At 48.5% G+C, this 23,175-nt stretch overlaps 1 protein-coding gene across 2 annotated transcripts in view; it reads right to left on the bottom strand.

Annotated features, from left to right (window-relative positions):
- NCKIPSD (NCK interacting protein with SH3 domain) overlaps nt 1–23,175 on the bottom strand; it is an 88,695-nt gene that overhangs the window by 40,585 nt on the left and 24,935 nt on the right. The window contains exon 2 of one of the 2 annotated variants that reach the window (XM_019536860.1): nt 1,878–1,990. The exons of the other annotated variant lie outside the window; for it this stretch is intronic. Within the exon in view, the coding sequence (XP_019392405.1) occupies nt 1,878–1,990 (113 nt within the window). The remainder of the gene's footprint in view (nt 1–1,877; nt 1,991–23,175) is intronic. 2 annotated transcript variants of the gene reach the window in all.

Consider the following 23,175-nt stretch of genomic DNA (forward strand, 5'->3'; position numbering starts at 1 on the left):
CTACAATGGCTCTCTGCCTAGAGAAACTACTTACTAATGGTGGAACAAGTCCATTTCCATAAGAGCTTCCTCAGAGGGGAAGAAAAAGTCATCACAAAAAGCAGAGTTCACAGAAAGGAGAGCACTTCAAAGAACTAAGGTTTAAACACCATGTTATGTGCTTCAGAACACTGGCGCCTCTGCCTTGCATCAAACAGCGATGAACACAAAATGGATGTGCCTCAATCTACAAAACCCACATCTCATAAAAAGCATCTGTCAATGGTGCATTACAAGGATGCCCTCTCCTCTGACTTTCATACCTCCAGCATCCAGCTGACCACCCAAAATGGTTTAAGTTGGCAGAGGCAATGGGTAAAAGATTTCTTAGGGTGATATCTTTTATTGAACCAACTATGTACAGTTGCGACAATTAGACAAGCTTTCAAGTGAAAGACATTTTTTTCCCAGGTCTCCGATCACAGGGAACCAGACACAGCATAGTGGAAAACAGCAGAGGAGAGGGTGAGAGAAATTCTCAGGGGTAGCAGACCTCAGATAATTATCAGTGAAGCAGTAAAAGGGGAAAGACTCAGTGCTCCATGCCCCCCTCCCCTACGCAACCAAGCCATAAAAAAGCAACGAGTTCTGGATACCAACAAGTGAGACAGATGATATTTGTTAGGTGTGCTTCATTCTCCCATATCTTTTTCCCCAATAAGAAAATTGCATGCATAAAAGATCTGTTTGGTTTTTGTGAGGGTGGTGTGGGGATGGATTCAGTTCCATGGGGCTCTAATGGAGCAAGTTTCCCAGGAGGTCGCTCTCAAGAGACAACCACTCCAAACTGTAGACATACTTGTCAACGTATATACACCCCAATATGAAGAAGTTAGTCTCTTTTGCACCTGGAGCCTTACACACAACTCAGCCTTCCCAACGAGAGGAGCAGCCAACCCCGAGTTGTGTGTAAAATTCAGAGGCACCTACCATTCAGTGCCCTTCTATTCTAGGGCAGGAGATTTACAAACCATTCCACTATCTGCAGTTTCCCCATAGCAGATGCATTGCATAAATTCAGTCCTGAAACTGCTCTGTACCACTGTTATGACACTGTATGAGCTGGCCTTTAAGATGCATCTTAAGTGGTTCACTGCCTGGGCCTCGACTGCAGCCTCACAGGGTAAAAAGACCAAGCTGCAATCAGGAAATGAGGACTCCCCAGTCGGAGAGAAGCACAGCTAAATATCACCCAAATGAAGCATAAAGATCCTTCCACTACCTCACTCATCAGGCAAGACTGACTCCTTCTGGTTCATTTGTCTAACCAGGTGCAGCTTTAACGAGAAAGGCCAAGTGACCTGGGAGTCCAGGCAGGAGGGAGGGCACAGATCTGCACTTGATAGATAGGAAATGCGAACAGCCAAAAAGCAAGAGATCTCCCCTGGCTTGAGCAACAAGAAGGACAGAGCATCTCCTCTTTACCCACCTGCAGAAGGAGCTAGCAAGGAACCTTGGATATGAGGCAACACCCCAATTCACTGAGGTAAGTTTAGATTGGCAAACAGTTGTCCAGGGAGTTGGAGCTGTTCTGCAATGGGGGCCTATGGCTGGTGACTGGGAGAAGGGGATGTAAGAGTAGGCTGGGGGCTCACCCGCTCACCTGGCTCCATTTCCTGAGGAATGGAGGGATAGCCCTCAGCACACCAGAGCTTTCTTTGCAGTGCTGGGGCCCTAATTGGCAGCTGCCAGTCCAGCAATCCCTTCTTAACCACAGCCTATACAGGAGCAACCAAATTCATGTTGTGCCTGTACTGCTAAAGTCATGTCCCCCACCTCCTCCAGACCAACATAGTCCACTGCTTCCCCCATCTGCCCCAGCTATCTGCTATACTTACTGGAGGACATCCCTCTGCTCCAAGTTGTACTTGCCCCCATTCTTCATAGCTGCATTGTGTATAGCCTCAATGGCTCGATCAATAGACTGCAGAACCACATCTTGTTCCAGTACCTGCAGGACACAGTGTGGTGATACATATTACCATGCCACTTCATTTCCAGATGCTTTCAATTTGCAATTTACAGCAGGTGATAAAAGTAAGACAACAGAGACATCCGACAACCAATGGAAAAAAAGAATGAAGGTTTTAAGTGTTTACTCAGGTCTACAGCTTATCTGCACTGTCCCAAGCTATTCTTTATTCATTAAAATTAAGTCTGTCTTTCTCTCACAATTTTGAAAAACCACCAAGTTGTATATAACTTGGTAGTTTCTCAAACAGATCGCTTTAAAAAGAAAAAAGGAGACAATGTACTCAAAATAGCTTGTGTCTTTTCAAGATTCATCATCAAGAAAAAAAAAAAACTGTTTGGAAGAACCAGCGAGTACATTAGAGCTCCCTACACCAGCCTCTGGGTCTGGAAATTTCAACATTTTGTTGCAAGACGCATCATACAATGTCACCTTCAAATCAAATCACATTGTAATAAGGAGCTTCTGAGCTTCTACTGCAAAACCTGCTTTGTTCCAGGCTTCATTCCTCCTGCTGCCCTCACCCAGCTCCAGAGTAACACACAGAGCAAGGCTCTGGAGACCATGCCAAAATTGGAAGGCCCTTGTGTGGCAACTGGCTACAGTGTTTGCATGTTTGCTTACTTGCTTGTTAGTTTTGTATTACTTTTGGTGCTTGAAGCAGGTTTTCCAATCTCCCTCCCCCCCCAGCCCTCCTGGTATTGCTTGCCCTTGGAATTACAAGCCTACCTAACAGCCAGTTTAAAACATTTTTTGAAGAAACTAACACTAGCTTTTCAAGATGCTAAGCACCAAACTTCATCCAGTTCATCCACACGGGGTGCATCTACACAAAGACACTGACTGTGTGGTAGCTAAATAATACTGCGCATGTCACAGCATCAACAGTATTAATATGTTACTGCGCAGTATTATTAGACTACTGCACAGTTGCATCACTTAAGAAGTGTTTGCCAGCATTACTGCACATTTATTTTATACTTGATTATACCAGCACTAAATAAAATGTGCGTCTTGTCTAGGCACACCCACAGTGGCCAAAACCTCACACAGCTGAAGCACTTTTCTCAGCCCAAAATTATACCTCAGCCTTCCTTAGACATGTCGTGGTACTTCCATTTTAAGTGCTTTTGCATCAAGCCCCATCTACACAGCTTTCAAATCCTAGGTCAGATTCCCCCACCTACAGTAGGAGATACTAACCTTAGGCCCCTGACAAATATGCAAGTAAAGATGGGATGGGATCTGATGTGTGATTCCCCACAATCAAGCTTCCTGCCATTCCACATGTGCATAGCCAGAGGTGCAATTGTGGGATCCTCATCACACCTTATTGCCAGTGCAGGGGGAACCTAGGATCACAATCCAGACTCTCCCTGCGGCATCAAGTAGCAAACTCCTGAGGCTGTAAGCTTCATCAGCTTACAAGACTCCTAGCCACAGGGATGCACCCTGAGGGTGGGAGTCCCAGCGCAGCCACATGTACTATTAACAGCACAATAAGAACCAGCACAAAAGTTATTACACGTTTTCTGTGTGAAATAACTTAGTGGTTTATTCCTAGATTTATCACATCATGGACTTCTGTTAACAAGCAATTGGTTAACAACTTAGGATGTGATTAACTGGTTAATCAAGTCTTAAGTATAACACATGCCAGGGGCCTTAGCTTCACAAGATGAGCTGCACACCAGCCAGAAGGCCTGTACAAGAAGGGCTGAGGTAGATGGCAGCAAAAAAAACACAGGGAAAGTTTGAGTTTACTCCTGTATTTGTGCCAGTAAACAAAGCTTTTGAGAGTACGTATTCAACGCCTTCTGAAGATCTAAGTGCTTTAGCAATGATAGAGCTCGTGTTTCCATACAGCCAAGCCCAGGTCTAGGACAGACCTTGCACTGGCCAGTCATCTGTCCAAGATCACATCGTGTCACCAGCAGAATTATGAACGGTGCCCAGGAGCCCCAACTGCCAATTTGCTCTGCTGACCATTAAACACCACTGTGCTCTCAGTTCCATGCAAATGACGGTTGCAGGGGTCTGGAGTCAGGCACTGGCTGCATCTGCCTAAATGCTGAAGGTCTTCATCTTTTTTTGCTTTGTCCCTTCCCTGCATGGTAGCAACCATTTATCTGGCCACAGAACACTTGGAAGCTCATCAAAGATGCACCTTAATTGGCCGTGGGGGTTACTGCCATGCAGCATACGGCAACTCCCTCCCCACAGGGGCCGAACACACTGCCTCCACAGCCCTGCTGTGCAGTTTTCTGATAACACGCTATGTATTATTTATACACCAATTAATTACTAAGCCAAACGTGTATTTGCAGCAACCTGCAGACAACACTGAAAAACTCCACAACAAGGCAGTGAATCAAAGCCCATCTCTGAAAGACACAGCTTTTTTCAAATAGAAGAAATTTAGTTTTCTTGGAAGACAAGAGATAAGGAAAAAACAGTGGGGGTGGGATTCAAATTCTGTTCATATAAAACCATCAAATCCCTAGAATAGCAGGTTGCGGGCTGAACCACCACTCAGCACAGAAAGCAACTCAGGAAGGAGCCTTCGAAACAGCTCCGTTTCCATCTATAATGAAAGATCTAATTACGACACCAAAGCAGGGCTCACTGAAATCTACTTAAAAGGAGCACTGGGGAGGGAAGGCATTTCAGAGAATGCATTTTATTTTCTGAGAAGATGGGGTGGAGAGGAGATCAAGGCATTTCCTCCATGGAAAGGAAAGAAGAAACAGTAAAGAAATCGTCAGTGCCTCCTTCCAAGTGACTGGGCCAGGTCCTTGGAAAGCTACAAACAGCCCCCCTTCCTCATGTTTTAGGCCCTCCGCTTGTAAAGCCCCCAAACTGCTTCTAAACATCCTACCATTTGAAAGATTTACGCAACTCTTGCCAAAGCCCTACAACTCTACCAGAGGGGTCCAAGAGCCTAATGCAGGCATGGGCAATTATTTCAGTTGGAGAGCAACTTGATGAGTTTTGGTGAACTGTCAAGGGCCACAAGGGTAGCCCACCCCCCGGTCACCATCTTTGGACCAAAAGTCCCATCCCTAACCTCTGACTTTTGCCACTGGAAGTCCCTCCCCTTGCCCCCGGATATACTCCTTGGTGGGGGGCAGAGTGGGGAGGATCATCTTGGAACCAGGAAAATAAAGTCATATATTAAAAGTCAAACTTCTACTGTAACATTTTTATTTTAATTAAAAAAATTTTTTTACCATGATTTGTGCTTGTGCAGTGTATATAGAGATTATTGCATAATAGTGCAAAAATAAGAAGTCTTGCTCTCATATACTGTGTGAGGAAGTGTGTGGGATGTGGTTGGGGGGGGTATAAGGACTGTTGGGGGCGTGTATATTTGGAAGGTTGTGGGGTAGGAGGAATGGGGAACCCCCACACTCCCTCCCCTCCCACCCCCACAAATGGCACACAGCCCCTGCTGCTGGTGGCAGCAGCAGCCCCTCGAAGTGCTCATGGCCATCACAAGCACTGCCACCCGGCGGTGCATGGCTCCAGCCAGTTCTGGGACCTGAACATGGTGGCAAGGAGCAAAGCCAGGCCAGTCTGCCTCTATCACGCAGGGCTCCCTGTAGCATACATGCAGCTCCCAGCACTTGCATGCCACTGGGAGAAGCCCTGTGTGACGGAGCCAGCTGCCTTCCCCGCTCTGCTGCCACATGCAGCTGCTAGGACTCTGTCAGGAAGAAGGGGGCAAGGCCACCTGCCATTTCCAGTGGAGGCTCAAACCACACATAGCAGCAGGGAAGGCAGCCGGCTCCATTACACAGGGCTTCCCCCATCGGCGCACAAGTGCCAGAAGCTGCACATGCCCTACGGGGAGCCCCATGCAATAGTGGTGGGCTGGCCTGACTCCATTCCTTGCTGCCATGTGTAGCTCCAGCACTGGCTGGAGCTGTGTGCTGCTAGGCGATGTCACCTGCACAAGCCACAAATACCCTGAGCACCCACTGCCTGCTGCTGCTGACAGAGGCTGTGGCATGGGGGGGAAGAGATTGTGAGAGAGTCCCCACCTCTCCACCCCACCCAAGCTTTGCACTCCTGTCACCCACCCCCCAGGATGTGGGCTCCAGGCTCCTGCCAGCCCCAGCCTTCACCCCACCCCCACTGCTGCTTCCCTGCCTGCAGCCTGGAGCAAACGCTTCAGCAGGGGCAGAAGGAGCCACTGGAGGCTGGGGAAGTCAAGCTGGTCTCCCAGCAGCTGCAGCAGCATGCCTGCTGCGTGTGCTGGCTGGGTTGGACCCTTCTGCACAAAGGGTGGGAGTAAGGCATGCGGACTGCACAGGGTACAATTGGTGGGCACCTACAGGCCAGGTGAAGATTGCCTGGAGAGCCAGATCCAGCCCACGGGCCATATTTTGCCTACCCCTGGCCTAATAACATGCTCTCTGCAGTTCATGAAGCTTCACCCAAAACTGTCCACCAAAAAGTTTTGAGGCCTTTCATGAAGTGCATCCCTCCCTAACCCTTGGTGCTTTACTCAAGCTGGGAGCTCTCCAAGGGAGGGACCATGCCCTTTTCTGTCTGCACCAATCCCTTCCTTCATTTTCCCCATCTGGTTCATCCTCTCTTTGCGTAACCTATTCCAAAACAGTTGCACAAAATAATACACATGGCCTTTATGTGACATCTGTGCTCTCTCACATGATTCACTCTGCTTATCCGATATAGCCCTTTGTCTGGCTGCTCTGTTTAAACTGGAAGCTTTTCAGAGCTAGGAGCTGACTCTTAGAGCAAAGATGCACAAAAAAATTACCGTGAGGCAAGAGAGGGTAGTGCTGTGTCATGGTAAGACCTCTGTGCACCCTTACACCACCACTAATAAAGACAGGTAACCATGGTAGCTTGGCCCTAAGTGAAGGAGACCAAGAAAACTAACCTGTGGCATCATCTACCTGGGGGCAAGCGTGTGCTCACAGGCAAGTATCATGGAGATTCACTCTGTGAATCCCTGACCTCTTACTTCACAGTAAGTTGTGCTTGTGTGTGCCCACTCTATGCTTTTACAGATATCAGCACAAAAGGGGCCATTAGTCTCAGCTGGCCCCAGCATAATACACTTGATAATTTATGAGGCAAGCACCATACACATGATTATTTAAGACTAGCCAGGAATGGCTGATTTGCACATTTCCTGAGGTTAATCAAACTGACACTGAAAGGCAAGGCTCCATTTAGAGAGAACAAGACCAAAATCTGTGCATTCAAAGGCCTGCACATTCTGCAAGGATAGAATTCATAGTTAGATTTGCCAAGCGTCTTATCTGTCCTTTCTTTTTGCACTGCAATTTAGACAGCAGGCAACTCACAGAACATTCAGAGCAACGTGTGTACTTAAAGATCAAATCTGCTGTCATTTGCTCTTGGCCTTCTCTGCTGTATTTAAATAGTTGCTGAACATAGTAGCTGTTGCTCTAGAATAGTGGTCTCCAAAGTGAGGTGCGCAAGACGATCCACTGGGTTGCAGGAAGAAAATATTAGAACTTCTATTTATATTTATTTTATCTTTATCTCATCCTTTTTTAATTTCTATTTTTTGTGTTTTATAATGTACATAATATATTAGTACATGTATATAATTTATACTACTGTACATGTATATAATTTATAAATAAATATACATATATTGGGGGTACGTGCTCAAAAATTTTTTACTGATAGGGGTGCGTGATCAAAAAAGTTTGGAGACCACTGCTCTAGAAGACAACTGCCAGCCTACAGCCACTACTGTACAGATGATTTACCAGATTGCAAGGCAGAGCTCATGGATAGCACTGTTACCCTGTTCATCTATTTATAGCTCAAGCTAGCAATGGACAACTCTTCCACCTTTTTGCGGTGGGCAATACAGATGTTTACCTAGCAGATGGGGGAGTCCTTGAATTTACAAGTCTGGGTCTCAGAGCCAAGGGAGTAGAGAGTGGTGCTTTTACAGGTATATGGCTAGACCATTATGCCCCCTGCTCACATCCCCAAGCAGGAATGCTTCATTACAAGTTAATCTATACATTCATGTACACCTCCGAGGATAAAAGAAGGTCTAGCCCTATCCATTGTTTAGTTTCTATTGCAAAGCTATGTGATACTGAAATAGTGGGACAGGAGGGTAAATGGGGGTATGTGGAGATGCAGTGTCAGCAGATGGAAAAAGGCAAGACGAACACAAAATTGAACTACTCCAGTTAGGCAGGCAACAGTGTGCCCAACAACCGATGGAGCCCTGCACACACCTGAAAGACTAAATGGAATTAAAAACACCCAACACCAGGTATTAGCTGCACATACAAAACCCTGCTGTGCAGGCAGGCAAAGGCAATGCTTTCCCAACAGGAAATGAAGTTTAGCGGGGAGAAAAAAGAAAGGCCGACTACAGTAAGCATGAGCTAAATTCCCTAATACACCCTCACACGGGGAAAGTGCATGCAAGGACTCTGGCAGAGCACATGCATGTTCCCTATTTGGGCACCCACTAGCAGTTTCAGTACAGGGTGCTGGCTCATGAGTGGGACTCCCAGCTTTACAACTAAATCATCATAATGCAGGCTGTGGTCCAAAGGAAAAAGAAATCAATAAGGCACTTTCTTTTACTTAACGCGGATGGAATCAGACTGAGATTTTAGTGCAGTATTGATTGAGACCTTATCCAAAGAAGGCATTTATACAGATTTCCTTTCCAAACGAAAGCGGTAATAGGAAAGAGATTAATTGCAAGCTTCTGGTCTAATCAGTTAAAAGACACTGCATTAGAGAGATGCAGTGCCCCATGACTGGCTTGGCAAGACAGGGCAGCCACTAAGAGACACAGGAAGAAGCACTTAACCTCTGTGTACTTGCTGGGCGGGCTACTGCAATACAACAGATAAGGAGTGACCTCCAATATGCTCCATCTTGTAAAATAGGGCGTCTCACTCACAAGCAGAATCCTTTACCAAGGCAAAATTCATTTCATGAGCTAGTTGCATTTAAAGGGGGCACTTGGATATTACAGCAAATATTGGCATTTTCTTCTTCACAGGGTGGAAAGCAAATTACAGAAGTGTCAGTAAAAGTGGTCTCCACTGCTCTGCCCACAGAACAACAAACAGGAAGCTTCTCCTGAGAGCAGGTCTGCAGGCTTCCCTCTCTCCTCACCCTCAACACAAGAAAGCAAATGCTCTGGTAAGGAATGAGGGGCCAGTAGGGATTTAGGCTCCATATTCTGCACCTCTGGACACCTAGCAGTGTCATGCTTCAGTCCAACAAGAGGAAGAGGAAGACATCCTACTTGCTTCCAAAGGAATAGAGACAGAAGTCACTACAGAGTTCATTTCTGACATCTTGGGCAACATTCATCCCAAGACATTTGTCCTAAAAAATACTGAGACCCTCCTGAAGTACTGAGTTGCTGAAGTACCAAAAAAAAAAATTAAAAAAAAATCGAGAATTAGTTTGTGCTCCTGTCAGAGGTGGGGAACTCAGTAGGCTGAAAGTCTTGGCATTTCTCAGAGAACCTCGATCTACACACTGCTCTGCTATTATCACCTTTTTCTTCAACAGTCCTCTCCCTCATTACTCCCTGCTTTCCCACTGCCATAACAAACACCGTGTTCCTCCCTCCATCTTGATGTCTTCCACAAGTGTCATCCCCTCAGTGCCTGGGCTATTTAAGTGCAGCCACACAGCAGAAATTGTGCAGAAGTCTAGTATAATCACACCTTTCAGAGAAGCAGTCTTCAAGACAAATAGCCCGATGCTCTGAATGAACAGAAGATGGACGACAGCCATGCTGTGTGCACATGCGTATGACGTGTGTTTACTGCAGTACACCCATTACAGAACTGACAGCATCCTTTTTGAGACGGGCTTTCCTTGGCCCTCAGGAGCGCGAGTGAAGGTGATGCTATTCCAACCCTCCCCATCTCCCCAGTTCTGCATGGGCAAGGAGGCATCTCTTCAAATGCAAAAATCAGCACCTGCTAGCAGCAACTGCCAGCAGTCAGGGTTCAGATGATCTCACCATCACATCGTTGCTTCAAGTCTCGTGACAGTGGTAAAAGCAGACCTCAGTATCTATTCACAGCTTAGCTATAGCACAGCTGCACTCTCACAGGCTGCTGCTGAAACTGTGATATTTATTCGGGTGGTGGAAATATCCCCCAGCAGTCAGTTGAACACTTTGTTACTCTGAGATTCCAGACAGACCTCGCCTACAGTCAAAAAAATTTTTTTTTTTTTTTGGGGGGGGGGGGGGAAGCATTAACAGGAAAATTAGCTAAATCAATTATTTCAAATCTGTGAGTCGTTCAAAAACTGTACGTGGCCCTACCAGCAAACATCCTCCACCCCTGCCTGGGGCTTCAGATACTTCCAAATCCTTTGGCAAGCATCCTACATGTAGGCCCCAGCCTGGAGCCTTGGGGTTTGGATGCCCCCAGGTTTCACTTGCCCTCAGCCATATGGCCACAGGAGCAAGCTAGGGAGCAGACTCCCATTTCCATAAAATGGGCATAAATCCAAGATCTTCCCAGAGGAAGTGGAAGTGGGAGGTTAACTATACATCTGCCAAAGTACTACCCCTTGCCAAAAAAGCTGTTATCCCCAGTGATTAGGAAAACAACTTTAGTGGTCATGGTGTTTCCCCTTCCACACACAACCCAATTCCTCAAAGCTGCCCTCTGCACTGTGGCCTTCCCAGAGTTAAGTAGGTTAGGCAGTGATTTTAGACAATCTGTGCTCAGCTATGCTAACAGTAAGGGGAACAGAGGAGCATGATCTTTCCTCCATGATCTGAACCATGATGATACAAATTCTCTGTAGAACACATCAACTGGTCTGCTCTGCCCCCTTTTGCACCTCCAGCATAATCCTGTTGTCATATTTTTAGCCCACAGCAACAGCTGGGAGCTGAGAGAGAGAGAGATGCACTAATTCTGTCTTAGCGCGTGTAACAAGGTTTGTGTTCCAGGACAGCCATGACGTCCTGTGGTGGCCATGCAGTGTCTGCCCAGCTCCAACTCCTGGATGCCCTCCCTCTTCTTACTTGCCCACCATGCCTTTTATGCAATTACGTTATGGAGGCTGCCTAAGGGTCCCTGAGTAAACCCCAGTTCTTCTATCTGCCAGGAGGTCCCTCCCAGACCCTGCTCTGGTCTCAGCTTTGCCCCTTTTGGGTAGAATGGGTCCTCCTAAGCACCTGTGAGGCCCTAAGGCACCTGTAGCTTTAAAGTCTGTTCTGTGGGCTCCATCCTCCCAAATACCCACTCCAATGCCTCGCAGATGCTATGCTAAAATGTGCCCTTCCTGGACCTTGGGGTCCCAGCCCCAGTCCTTGCCTCTCTTGGGCTACAGGCTCCTTGGCTCCCTTGGTCTCCAGCTGTGGTCCCTGACCTTTGGTATCCCCCAGACGCTGGCCCCACTCCTAGGTCAGTTGAGCTCTCCGGGCTCCCTGGCCCCAGCCCGCTCAGGCTCAAGGTCAGGGACCACAGCCAATCTCTGGGCCTTGTACTTGCTCCTGGGCCAGTGAGACCTCCAGTCTCTCTGCTCTCTTACCCTGCTCTGGGCTATAAGCTCACCCACCCTTGTTCCCGGGCCTCTCCATTCCAAGCTTGCAGAGCTGTTTACCCCAACTCAGCTATTCAGGTAAGAAACCCGGTGCAGCTCTGTTGCTAGAAGCTCCTCTCTCTAGCCACCAGGGCTAGACTCCCTGACTAGCTCAGGCTCTGGGCTTATGTCCCTCACATTTAACCCCCTTCTGGTCAGATGTCTCCTTAACTGGCCCCTTCCACACACTTGCAGGCTGCTTCTCCCTCAGCCTCTCTCCTCTTCAAAAAAAGTGATGGGCATGCCACGTGCCCCATCACAGTGCAACCAAACAAAATTCATCCTGATAAAAAACACAAGTGCAGCACCAGGCAGATAAGTGAGAAGTGCCCCACACAAGCATCCACTGAATAGTGCTGGCCAGCATGTGAGCATCCAGCAGTGTGCTCTTCAGGGCAGATGAAACAAACAGGTGGCTCAGAAATAGCAACCCAGTGTTTGCTGACTGGCTGTGGAGGGGGATCTCACAGATGCACCAGTTTACAACAGTTATATGCTTGAGTACCTACAGAAAGAATAAATGTCACACAGGAACAGTACATGCCAGGCCAGAGCACAGAGTTTATTGCTGGCAAACAGCAAGAGGCACCAGTGAAAACCTGGGAGCTCAGACAGAGAGGAGACCACAAATACCAAATCTCAACTAACACAGAGTCAACTTAAACTCTAGCTTCCCATTATTGGAAAGGAACCCTAGAAGCCAAATACAAAGCAGTGAGCATACCATAAATAATCAGACCTAGACAGGTTACAAGGGTGGGCGGATGAGAATAGGATGGGTTTCAACACAGACAAGTGCAAGGTGATGCACCTTGGGAAGAACAACTGGCACCATACCTACAGGTTAGGGAACTCGCCTCTTGTCAGCACGGAGGCGGAAAAGGATCTTGGGGTCATCACTGACTCCAAGATGAACATGGGCCGGCAGTGTGGATGCAGTCAGGAAGGCCAACCGTACCTTGTCATGCATCCACAGATGCATCTCGAGCAGGTCCAGGGAGGTGATCCTCCCCCTCTATGCGGCACTGGTCAGGCCGCAGTTGGAGTACTGTGTCCAGTTCTGGGCGCCGCACTTCAAGAGGGATGTCGACAGCATGGAGAGGGTCCAGAGGAGGGCCACTCGCATGATCAGGGGACAGCAGGGCAGGCCCTATGAGGAGAGGCTACAGGACCTGAACCTGTTCAGCCTCCAAAAGAGAAGGCTGAGGGGGGATCTTGTGGCCTGTTATAAACTAGTCAGGGGGGATCAGGCACTGCCAGGAGTGACCAGGAATAACAGTCACAAGCTGGCAGAGGGTAGGTTTAGGTTAGATATCAGGAGGAGCTACTTCACGGTCAGGGCGGCTAGGGTCTGGAACCAGCTTCCAAGAGAAGTGGTGCAGGCTCCTGCCCTGGGGGTGTTTAAGGGGAGGTTAGATGAACACCTTGCTGGGGTCGTTTGACCCCAGTATTCTTTCCTGCCATGGCGGGGGGTCGGACTAGATGATCTCCTCAGGTCCCTTCTGACCCTAGAAACTATGTCACAGGGTGTTTCAAGAGGGCAATGGATGAGACGGGTAGATCTGTCAGAAAACTGAAGGTGGGCAAAACATGGCACTATTTAAAGCCGAACTTAATGTCTATTCTTTACAGCCTTGAGTTTGAGAGATCGCCATTTTTTATCCTGACAACAGTGGGTGAGAGAGATGCTGACCAGCCCTACACAGCATTAGCAGAGATTGCCTTGTACCAGCATATTCATTCGACTCCACCTTCCTGTGACAATAGTACTTCCAGTAATCAAATAATTTCTTCAAGCCAGCGTACTGCTTAACCTGAACAGTGAGAACAAAGCACAATAGAGAAAATGGATTTTAAGACAATGAATGTCTTGCACACATAGAAAGGGTCACAAACAAATGTTAACAATAGATTCTCCTTTAAAGGAGAAAAATGTGGGAAATCATGGCTTTTCCCTTGCAGGCTGGCAGAGTTCCAGCCTGCAAGGGGCTGCTTGGGGCCCCCCTTGCCCCACACACACTCCCCACCCCATACACCCATTCCCTGCCCCACATACTGGAGGCCTGGGGGCAGCACACTGGAGTTAGGGGCACCGGGTCAGACTGGCCATCAACGCTTCCAAATGGGTCCTGGTACCAAAAAAAACACAGAGAACCACTTATCTAAAGCAACTCCCTGGCTCAAAGAAGGACCAGCCCCAACTAGATCATTCCAGCCAGGGCTTTGTCAAACCAGGCCTTAAAATCCTCCATGGATGGAGATTCCACCACCTCTCTAGGTAACCCATTCCAGTACTTCACCATGCTTCTAGTGAAACAGTTTTTTCCCCCCAGTATCCAACCTAAACCTCCCTTGCTGCAACTTGAGACTGTTGCTCCTTATTCTGTCATCTGTCACTGAACAGTCCAGCTCCATTCTCTTTCAAACCCCTCTTTAGGTAGTTAAAGGCTGCTATTAAATCCCCTCTCATTCATCTCTTCTCCAAATTAAATAAACTCAGTCCCCTCAGCCTCTCCTCACAAGTCACGTGCCCCAGCCCTCAAACCATTTTCGTTGCTCTCTGCTAGACTCTCTCCAACTTATCTACATCCTTTCTATAGTGGGGGGTGCAAAACTGGACAGAGTACTCCAGCTGTGGCCTCACCAGTGCAGAATAATTACTTCCCCCAATCTGCTGGCAACGGTCCTACTAACACAGCTCAGTATGCCATTAGCCTTCTTAGCAACAAGGGCACACTGCTAACTCATATCCAGCCTATTGTCCACTGTAACTCCCAGGTCCTCTTCTGCAGAGCTACTGCTTACCCACTCAGTCCACAGGCTGTCAATGCATGGGATTCTTCCATCTTAAGTGCAGGACTTCGCACTTGCACTCATTGAACTTCATGAGATTTCTTTGGGCCCAATCCTCCAATTTGTCTAGGTCACTCTGAATCTGAGCCTTACTCTCCAACATATCTACTACACCCCCCAGCTTGGTGTCATCCGCAAACTTGAACAAAACCAGCTCCTGGCCCCTGGGGCACTTCACTCGATGCTGGCTGCCAACTAGACATTAAATCTGTTGAGTCCAACAATCCAGCCAACTTTCTATCCTTCTTACAGTCCATTCATTCAATCCATACTTCCTCAGCTTGCTTGCAAGAATGCTGTGGACAATGGTATCAAAAGCCTTGCCAAAGCCAAGGTATATTACATCCAACTGCTTTCCCCACACCTGTAAAACCAGTCACCTCATCATAGAAGGTAATTAGATTGATTCGGCATGACTTCCCCTGGGTGAATCTATGTTGATTGTTCCCAGTCACGTTCTCTGCCAATGGATTCTTTGAGGACTTGCTCCATGATTTTTCCAGGGACAGCAGTGTGGCTGATGGGTCTGCAATTCCCTGGATCCTCCTTTTTCCTTTTCTTAAAATATAGGCACCCTATTTGCCCTTTTCCAATTGTCTGGGACCTCTGCTCAAATCGCCACAAGTTTTCAAAGATAATGATCAGCAGCTCTGCAACCACATCAGCCACCTCCCTCAGCATACTCAGATGCACTGCATCTGGCCCCATGGACTTGTACATATCCAGCTTTTCTAAGTAGCTCCTAACCTGTTCTTTCAGCACTGAGGGCAGATCACTTTCTCCCCAAGCTGTGCTGCCCAGTGCAGTAGTCTGGGAGCTGACTTTGCCTGTGAAGATGGAGGCAAAAAAGACGTTGAATACTTCATCCTTTTCCTCCTCATCTGTTGCTAGGTTCCTCCTCTTCTGTTCAGGTCCCTGAGGGTGTCAAAGCCTGCTTTTCTGAAGTCCAGGGTCCACACTCTGCTGTTCTCCTTTCTTCCTTTTATTAGGATCCCGAACTCAATCATCTCATGGTCACTGCTGCACAATTTGCCATCTACTTCTACATCCCCCACCAATTCATCCCTGTTTATGAGCAGTAGGTCAAGAAGATCCTGGCCCCCAACTGGTCTCTCCAACACTTACATCAGGCAGTTGTCTCCAAAGCTCTCCAAAAACATCCTGGATTGCCTGCGCACTGCTGTACTGCCCTTCCGGCAGATGTCAGGGTGATTGAAGTCCCCCATGAGAACAAGGGTCTGTGATCAGGAAACTTCTGGCAATTGTCTGAAGAAAGCCTCACCTACCTCATCCTCCTGGTCTTGTGATCTATAGCACACACCCACCACAACATCATCCTTGTTGCTCTCCCCTCTAACCTTAGGCCTGTTGAAAGTACGTGGGTTATCTCAAGTTTCATACTGGAGCTCTAAGCTACCATATGGCTCTTTTACATACAGCACAACTCCTGCTCCTCTTCTCCCCTGCCTGTCCTTCCTGAACAGTTTGTACCCATCCATGACAGTGCTCCCATCATTCAAGCTATCCCACCAAGTCTGTTATCCCAGTCACGTCATAACACACATCCATCTTCCAAATCCCCAGACACCAAGCAAGGCCTGCTGTTTCCAACCCGCCAGCAGAGTCCTCTGCGGCAGCCTGTCCCAAAGGAACAGCCACTAGACAGCTACACTCCCTCCATCTCTAACCAAGGAAATCTTAACTGTTTCATATCCTTCTGGCTCCTGGTACTGGCAGTCAACTCACATTTTAATAATTACAGCATCCACATAGGCAAATTCATGCTCCTACTTGCATGCGTCGACTCCAGGGGAGGTGGTGCTCTCCACTACCTTGGGGGTCTTCAAGAGGAGGCTGGACAGATATTTGGCTGGAGTGATATGACCCTACCACCAGTTCCTGTCTGGGGTAAGGGGTCAGACCTGATGATCTGTTTAGGTCCCTTCTGACCCTAACCACTATGAAACATTTGGATGTCTACCTTGCTTGCATCCTTTGACCCTAGCTGACTTCATGCCCCTGAGGCAGGGGGCTGGACTCGATCTTCCGAGGTCCCTTCCAGCCCTTGTGTCTATGAAATCTATATCTGAAAGGAACCTAAAGATATCTGTATGCAGATTGCTGAAAATGCAATTCGGGTACAAACAGACGAGTACAAGCTGGTCCTCAATGATAGTAATGAGACAGGGTAAGTGGTCTACTCTTCTGAGACCTGGGTGTTTGGTGTACTAAATCTCACAAAGAAAATTAAGAGAAGTAGCACCAAAGACCAAAAAATTCTTGCACCCTCACCTTAAGTCGCTGATCATAGACTTAAAGGACTGATGCCCCATCTCCTCAAAGATATCTGACAGACCTTTCAAGATGATCTATTTGTACCCAGCTATTCCCAGTATACTGAAGTTGGCACCAAGTACAAGGACAACTTTGGTCAACCCACAGCGTGCATCTTACACAACAAACAAGAAACTGAAGCTGTCAAAGGTGGCTTCACAGGTACCAGCTGGATTACAGGCTGATGTAGTCTCCATAGAAATCTGATTTAATTAGCAAAGAATAGGATCCATGCAAGGACAAAACTGATAACACACTCATAAGAGAAATTAACCTTTAGCAAACACAGCTGATCCCAAAGGCACAGTTTGGTTGAGCCTACCAAAAGAGAGCAACAGGCTGGAACATGGCCAGGGTGGTTCAGCTCTTCCCTTCTAGCATTTAAGGGTTGCATAGGAAACTGGATCTTCAGCCTATGCTTATGGAGAAGGCTGCACCAAAATGATGGAAAAAAGAAGGCAAAACTCATGAAAGATAGTATACCTAAATTTAGAGTTCTGCCATTTTCAAGAGAACTGCTCTCCTGCCTACCCCGGTCAGCAGCTATTGAGGGTGTTGACAGCACATTAGGACTGGTTTGGTAGAATCTTCAAAGCTGCTGAGAAGCTGAAAAAGCAAATTAATTAGTAAAAGTATACTAGTATCCAGAGGTAGCATTAACAGAGTAGGAGTTACAGAACAGTTCACCCAAGAGCTCTTACCATGTGCCCACAGAATCCAAAGTAACCATTTCAATTCAGGACAATTTTATCCAATAAGAATATATTTCAGAGGTGAACCAAATGCCTGTGGGGCCTGATGACTTTAACACCCCTGATTTAGATCATGCAAAACTCCAGCCTGCACCATGGAAAAAAAAATGCATTGTTCAAATATAAGCCACATAAACAGCCACATGTACTTTATTAAAGCCGCTAATGATGGAAAGGCAGCTCTTATACCCTCTAGGGCAGCCTTCAAGGAAGGCCATTAGCTAATTTTCTTCCTGGACAGATGCAAATTGCACAAAGAACTACAAACCAGACACAAATCCCAAATACCTTTATAGCAGCTACTGGAAAAGAACAGCCTGTGGTTCTTTCTACAATACCATCATCACAAAGATTAAAACCCACACTTTCATTAGCACCAACACCAACTTTGGAGAGGCCTTGAGAAGGCTTCCATAAGCAGAGAGATACTGGCCAGGAGAATTAAAGCCCATGTGCCTGCTGCAGAAGTTAATAACACACTAATTGGAAAATGTTTTCTATAGATAAAGACTACATACAAACTGGATATTAGGGGCCTGACCCACCCACCTCCAAAAAATTACCAGCATCGTGTCAGATGTGATGGGCTAAATTCACATAGTAAACCCAGAGCCTCTCATTAACAAGCATGACACTTCTTGAAACTATAGGCATATTTGGTCAAGTACATGAATTACCTTGAGGTATCTGGAGGTAATTTCCCCCGATATTCCTCAACAGCCATTTACTCTAGTCACCGAGTATGGGTTTCTATAGAAAGGAGAATGCAGGAAAAAGAAGCAAGGAGAGACCCCAGGGGCTGCCTCAGGGTCAGAGTTTCCCATTAACCAGTATTAAGGCAAGGCTTCATCTGAAATCCTGAAAGGAACCAGGCTAGACAGGGTGGCAGTAAGACATCTTTTTTTAGGACACCTGTTTGGGAAGTATGTCTATATACCATTCCTAAACCACATGCATTTGTGAGGGGCTTGAGAGGGGGACAGGCAATTTAATATTATTTCTTCCCAGGATGCCTGTACCATAACCCACCCAGGGTTAATGGCGTCACTACAACCAACAAAAGGAATTATGGTACCTACTTGGCATAACGTGTGCCCCAAGAGAGAGGAATGCGATTTGAATACCATCTTATTTAACAAGTCTAGCCATTTTGAAACCAGCACAGCAGAAGCTATCTCCTGCTGGAGGGTGGTAAATATGCCCCTTGCTCCCACCCTGCACAAGTCAGCACTTCGCTAGTTTCAGAACAGGCCCTTAGGATAGCAGTACGGCACCCAATATGCTGTCTGCTAACCAAACATCATTAATTACAATGAATATGGCTTAGTTATAACAAAACCATTTGAAATGGGCTCATGATGCTGGGGCAGGCCAGGGGGAATATGCAGGTGCCTTTGGGAGGAGGTTGCACATACAACTGGGCTGTAAGAAAGTTTTCCTCATTCTGAGCATCTAACACAGGGGTGGGCAAAATGTGGCCCAGGGGCCGGATGCGGCCCGCCAGGCTGTTCTATCTGGCCCACGGGGCCCCTAAAAAATTTTGAAAATTAATATTTATCTGCCCTGGGCTGCCTGTCATGTGGCCCTCGATGGCTTGCCAAAACCCAATAAAGCAGCCCTCTGCCCAAAATAATTGCCCATGCTTGATCTAACACAAAGCAGTTTGGCAGGAACTTGTGCTGGAGGAACTTAATTCCTGATAAGATGGAGACCTGCAACTCCTGGTAAAGCAACCAGCGTTAAGGCAGTAGGAAAACGTGGAGGGAGGGAAAGGGAGAGGGAGAACACAAGCAAACCAGCCTAGAGTGGTTACCAAAGTGATCCTACCTTTCACTCAACTCCGACATAGATTTCGTAGACGTTAGGGTTGGAATGGACCTCATAAAAACAATCAGGTCCAACCCCCTGCTCAAGGGGCATCAAGTCAGCTCAAGTCAAAGGATCGTAGATAAAAAGTCCAAATGTTTCTTGAAAGTGCCCAGAGTAGGTGCTTGCACCACCTCTGGGGGGAGTCTCAGACAGTAAAGAAGTTTTCTCCTTATGTACAGCCTAAAACAGTCTTGCAGGAGTTTGTGACTGTTGGACATTGTCATCCCCTGGGGTGCTCTGGTGAACAGGTGTTCCCCCAGATCTTGATGCACACCCCGATGTACTTACAGGATGCCACCAAGTCACTCTTCAGCCTAGAGAAGCACAGGCTCAAGAGTCCCATACCTCAAAGCCTCTCTTCATAAGGCCTGTTCTCTTGCCCTCTGATGGTGTATGTGGCTCTCCTCGGGACTCTTTCAAGCTTCTTCACATCCTTCCTAAATTATGGAGCCCAGAATTGGATGCAGTTCTCCAGCTGCGGCCCCACCGAGGCCGAGTACAGCTGGAGGATGACATCCTGGGTCTCTCTTGAGATGCACTGATAGATGCAAGGCAGAGTTTTGTTCACTTTGCCAACTACGGTATCACATTGGTGGCTCATATTCATCTTATGGTCAATCATAACCCCCAAGTCTCTTTTGGTCATGGTGTTAGTGAGTGTACCACCGCCAAGCCTATAAGTGTGATGAGGGTTTAATTCCCAAGATGGAACAATTTGCATTTCTCCATATTGAATGCCATCAGGTTTTCATCCGCCCACCTTGCAAACCTATCAAGGTTGGCCTGGATCACCACCCTATTTTCTAGTGGGGACATACTTCCCCAGATTTTGGTGCTGTCCATGAACGTGGCCAGTCTGCTTTTTACACCAGTGTCCAGATCAGTTAGGGTCCGGAGCAGTGAAAGACGCACGGGTGAAAGCCCACTGTGCCCCCGCCCACCCAAAGCCCCCCAAAGACCCTCCAGCAGCCACAGAGCCCCCTGCCAACCTCCAGCACAGCCAGGGGCAAGTGGGGCCTGTGATGGGAAGGGGTTAACCCCTGAGTGAGTGGGAGGAGGCAGCTGAGTGGAGCCAGGCCCCTACTTCACCCAGCCCCCCAGGGAGCTACGCAAACAGGCTGAGCAAACAGGTGTGCTTGTCTGCTGGCTCATGAGTTAGCGTGGAGTTCGCACAGGAGGGTGCATGGGAAGGCCCAAGACCTTGCCTGCGAATCCCCCAGGGTAGATAGTCCCAGCCGTAGCCAGCCTAACAGAGGCATGACATGGATGGGCACGCGCCGAACCGTGAAGGTATCCTCGGGCTCTGTGGCCCCCCCCAGCACCTCAGAGACTGCCACCCCGATGGAGCCCATGGTCCCAGGCTCCACGCAGATGGAGCCCCTGGCTCTCGGCTGCAGGGGCTGCCTGTCGCTTTTTCAGGGTCTGGGGCCTGGGAGAATAACCACCTCTCCTTGTGCGGTCTGCTCCCTTTTGGGGCCTCTGGCGCGGCAGCTGGAGCAGCTCCAGGCCACAGTCCAGAGACTGCGTGCCATCAGGGACTGCAAGCAGGAGATAGACTCCTACTGCCAGGCCCTTCTCCCCTGGGAGCCGGAGGGTAGACCACGATCCCCCTCCAGGACAAAAGAGGACTCCAGGACCTCCCATTCTGTCCACTCAGGGGCATGGACCAAGGTGGTCAAGGGCTCTAAGGCCCGCTGCACCAAGGCCCCTCCCCTGCCAGAGCTTAGCAACAGGTACACGCCTCTTGCTGCTCCAGCAAAGCCTGCTGAGTTGCCAGCTCCCACAGGCAACACAGGCTCAACTGCAGCTACTGCCCCCACTCTCCCCAAGACAAAACGTAAGGTGTTTGTTGTGGGAGACTCTGTCCTGAGGGGGACTGAGGAGGCAATCTGTCACCCCAACCCCTTAACCTAGGAAGCCTGCTGTTTCCTGGGGGCCCGCATCTGGGACATTGTGGAGAGGATCCCTAAGCTCCTCCAGCCCACAGACTGCTATCCTATGCTGCTTATTCATGTGGACACCAATGACAGCTCAGAGCGCTCCCAGCCAGGTCATGAGGTGCTACAGGGATTTGGGAGCAGGGCTAAAGGGTCTGGGGGCACAGGTAGTGTTCTCGTCGATCCTCCCAGTCTTGGGGTATGGGCTGAGGAGGGACAGGAGGATCCACGTAGTCAACCAAAGACTGCGGCACTGGTATCACTGGGAAGGCTTTGGCTTCCATGACCACAGCCTGCTCTTTTGACAAGAGAGGCAGGAAGCTCCTGGAAAAAGATGGCCTCCACCTCTCTCCCCTGGGGAGGAGGCTCTTCTCAGCCTGGCTGGCTGACCTGCTCCACCGAGCTTTAAAACTAAGCCCGTTGGGGATGGGGGGACTACCGCCAGTGCTGGCCTGCTGAGCAACCCTTGCAAAGCCAGCAGGCCAAGGCACTTAAGGGAGCCCACCCCTGCCCCAGCCCTGGTACAATCTGTGGACAAGGCAAGAGCCCCCAAGGGGACACTTGCCTGCCTGCACACAAATGCCAGGAGCTTGGGAAACAAGCAGGAGAAGCTCGTCCTCCTGCTCAATGCAAATAATTATGATGTCATAAAAGACCTGGTGGGACTCCACCCATGACTGGACCTCAGGTATAGCTGGCTATATCCTGTACAGGAGAGATCGTGTAGATAAAAAGGGGCGGGGGTGTAGCTCTCTACGTTAAGGAAAGCTGCATGTCCCTGCAAGCTGATCTTGGCGACCAGGGTGGACAACTGGAGACCCTCTAGGTTAAAATCCGTGGGGAACACGGCACAGGGGACACAACGGTGGAAGTCTACTACAGACCTCCCACCCAAAGCCAAGAGCTTGACCAGGAGTTCGCCCGGGAACTGGCTGAGGCCGCATGCTCCAGGACCATGGTTGCCATGGGTGACTTAAATTACCCAGACATCTCATTGGAGAATCACTCAGCAAAATCTTAGCAGTCGCAAAGATTCCTCTTGTGCGTGGATGACCTCTACCTGACCCAAGAAGTCTATGGACCAACGAGAGGCAAAGCGCTGCTCGACCTGATACTGGCTACTGGGGATGACCTAATCAGCGACCTAGTGCTCGATGAGAAGCTGGGTGACAGTGACCACGAGCTGATCACCTTCAACATCCGCTGTAAAGCTGGCAAATTAGTCAGCAACATGGAAGTCCTTGACTACAGAAAAGCCAACTTTAACAAGCTCAGGAGGCTGGTCAGTGAGGCCCTAAGGGACCATGACCCCAGGGAGATGGGAGTTCAAGAAGAGTGGTTGCTCCTCAAGGGAGTGATCCTCAATGCACAAGCTAGGTCTATTCCATCTCAGAGGAAAGGCAGCAAGAGGACAGAGCAGTCCCCCTCGCTCTCCAGGGACCTAGCAGACCTCCTGAGGCTAAAAAGAAAGGCCTACAAAGGATGGAGGATGGGATTCACCTCCAAGGAGGATTATTCTGCACTGGTCCAGTCCTGCAAACCAGGAAAGCCAAAGCTTCAACCGAATTCCAACTAGCTTCGAGCATCAAGGACAATAAAAAGTCCTTTTTCAGATATGTGGGGAGCCGGAGGAAAAGCAGGGCAACATTGGACCCCTGCTGAACCAAATGGGGCAACTGACAACTGATGCCCAGGAAAAAGCCAACCTATTAAATGGACTGGCTGACACCAACATCCTAGGGCACAGCCAGAATGGGTTTGTTGTGGGTAGGTCTTGCTTGACCAATCTCATTTCCTTCTACGACCAGGT

Source organism: Crocodylus porosus, unplaced genomic scaffold, assembly GCF_001723895.1.
Source record: "Crocodylus porosus isolate Cpor-Errol unplaced genomic scaffold, CroPor_comp1, whole genome shotgun sequence".
Lineage (NCBI taxonomy): Eukaryota > Metazoa > Chordata > Crocodylia > Crocodylidae > Crocodylus > Crocodylus porosus.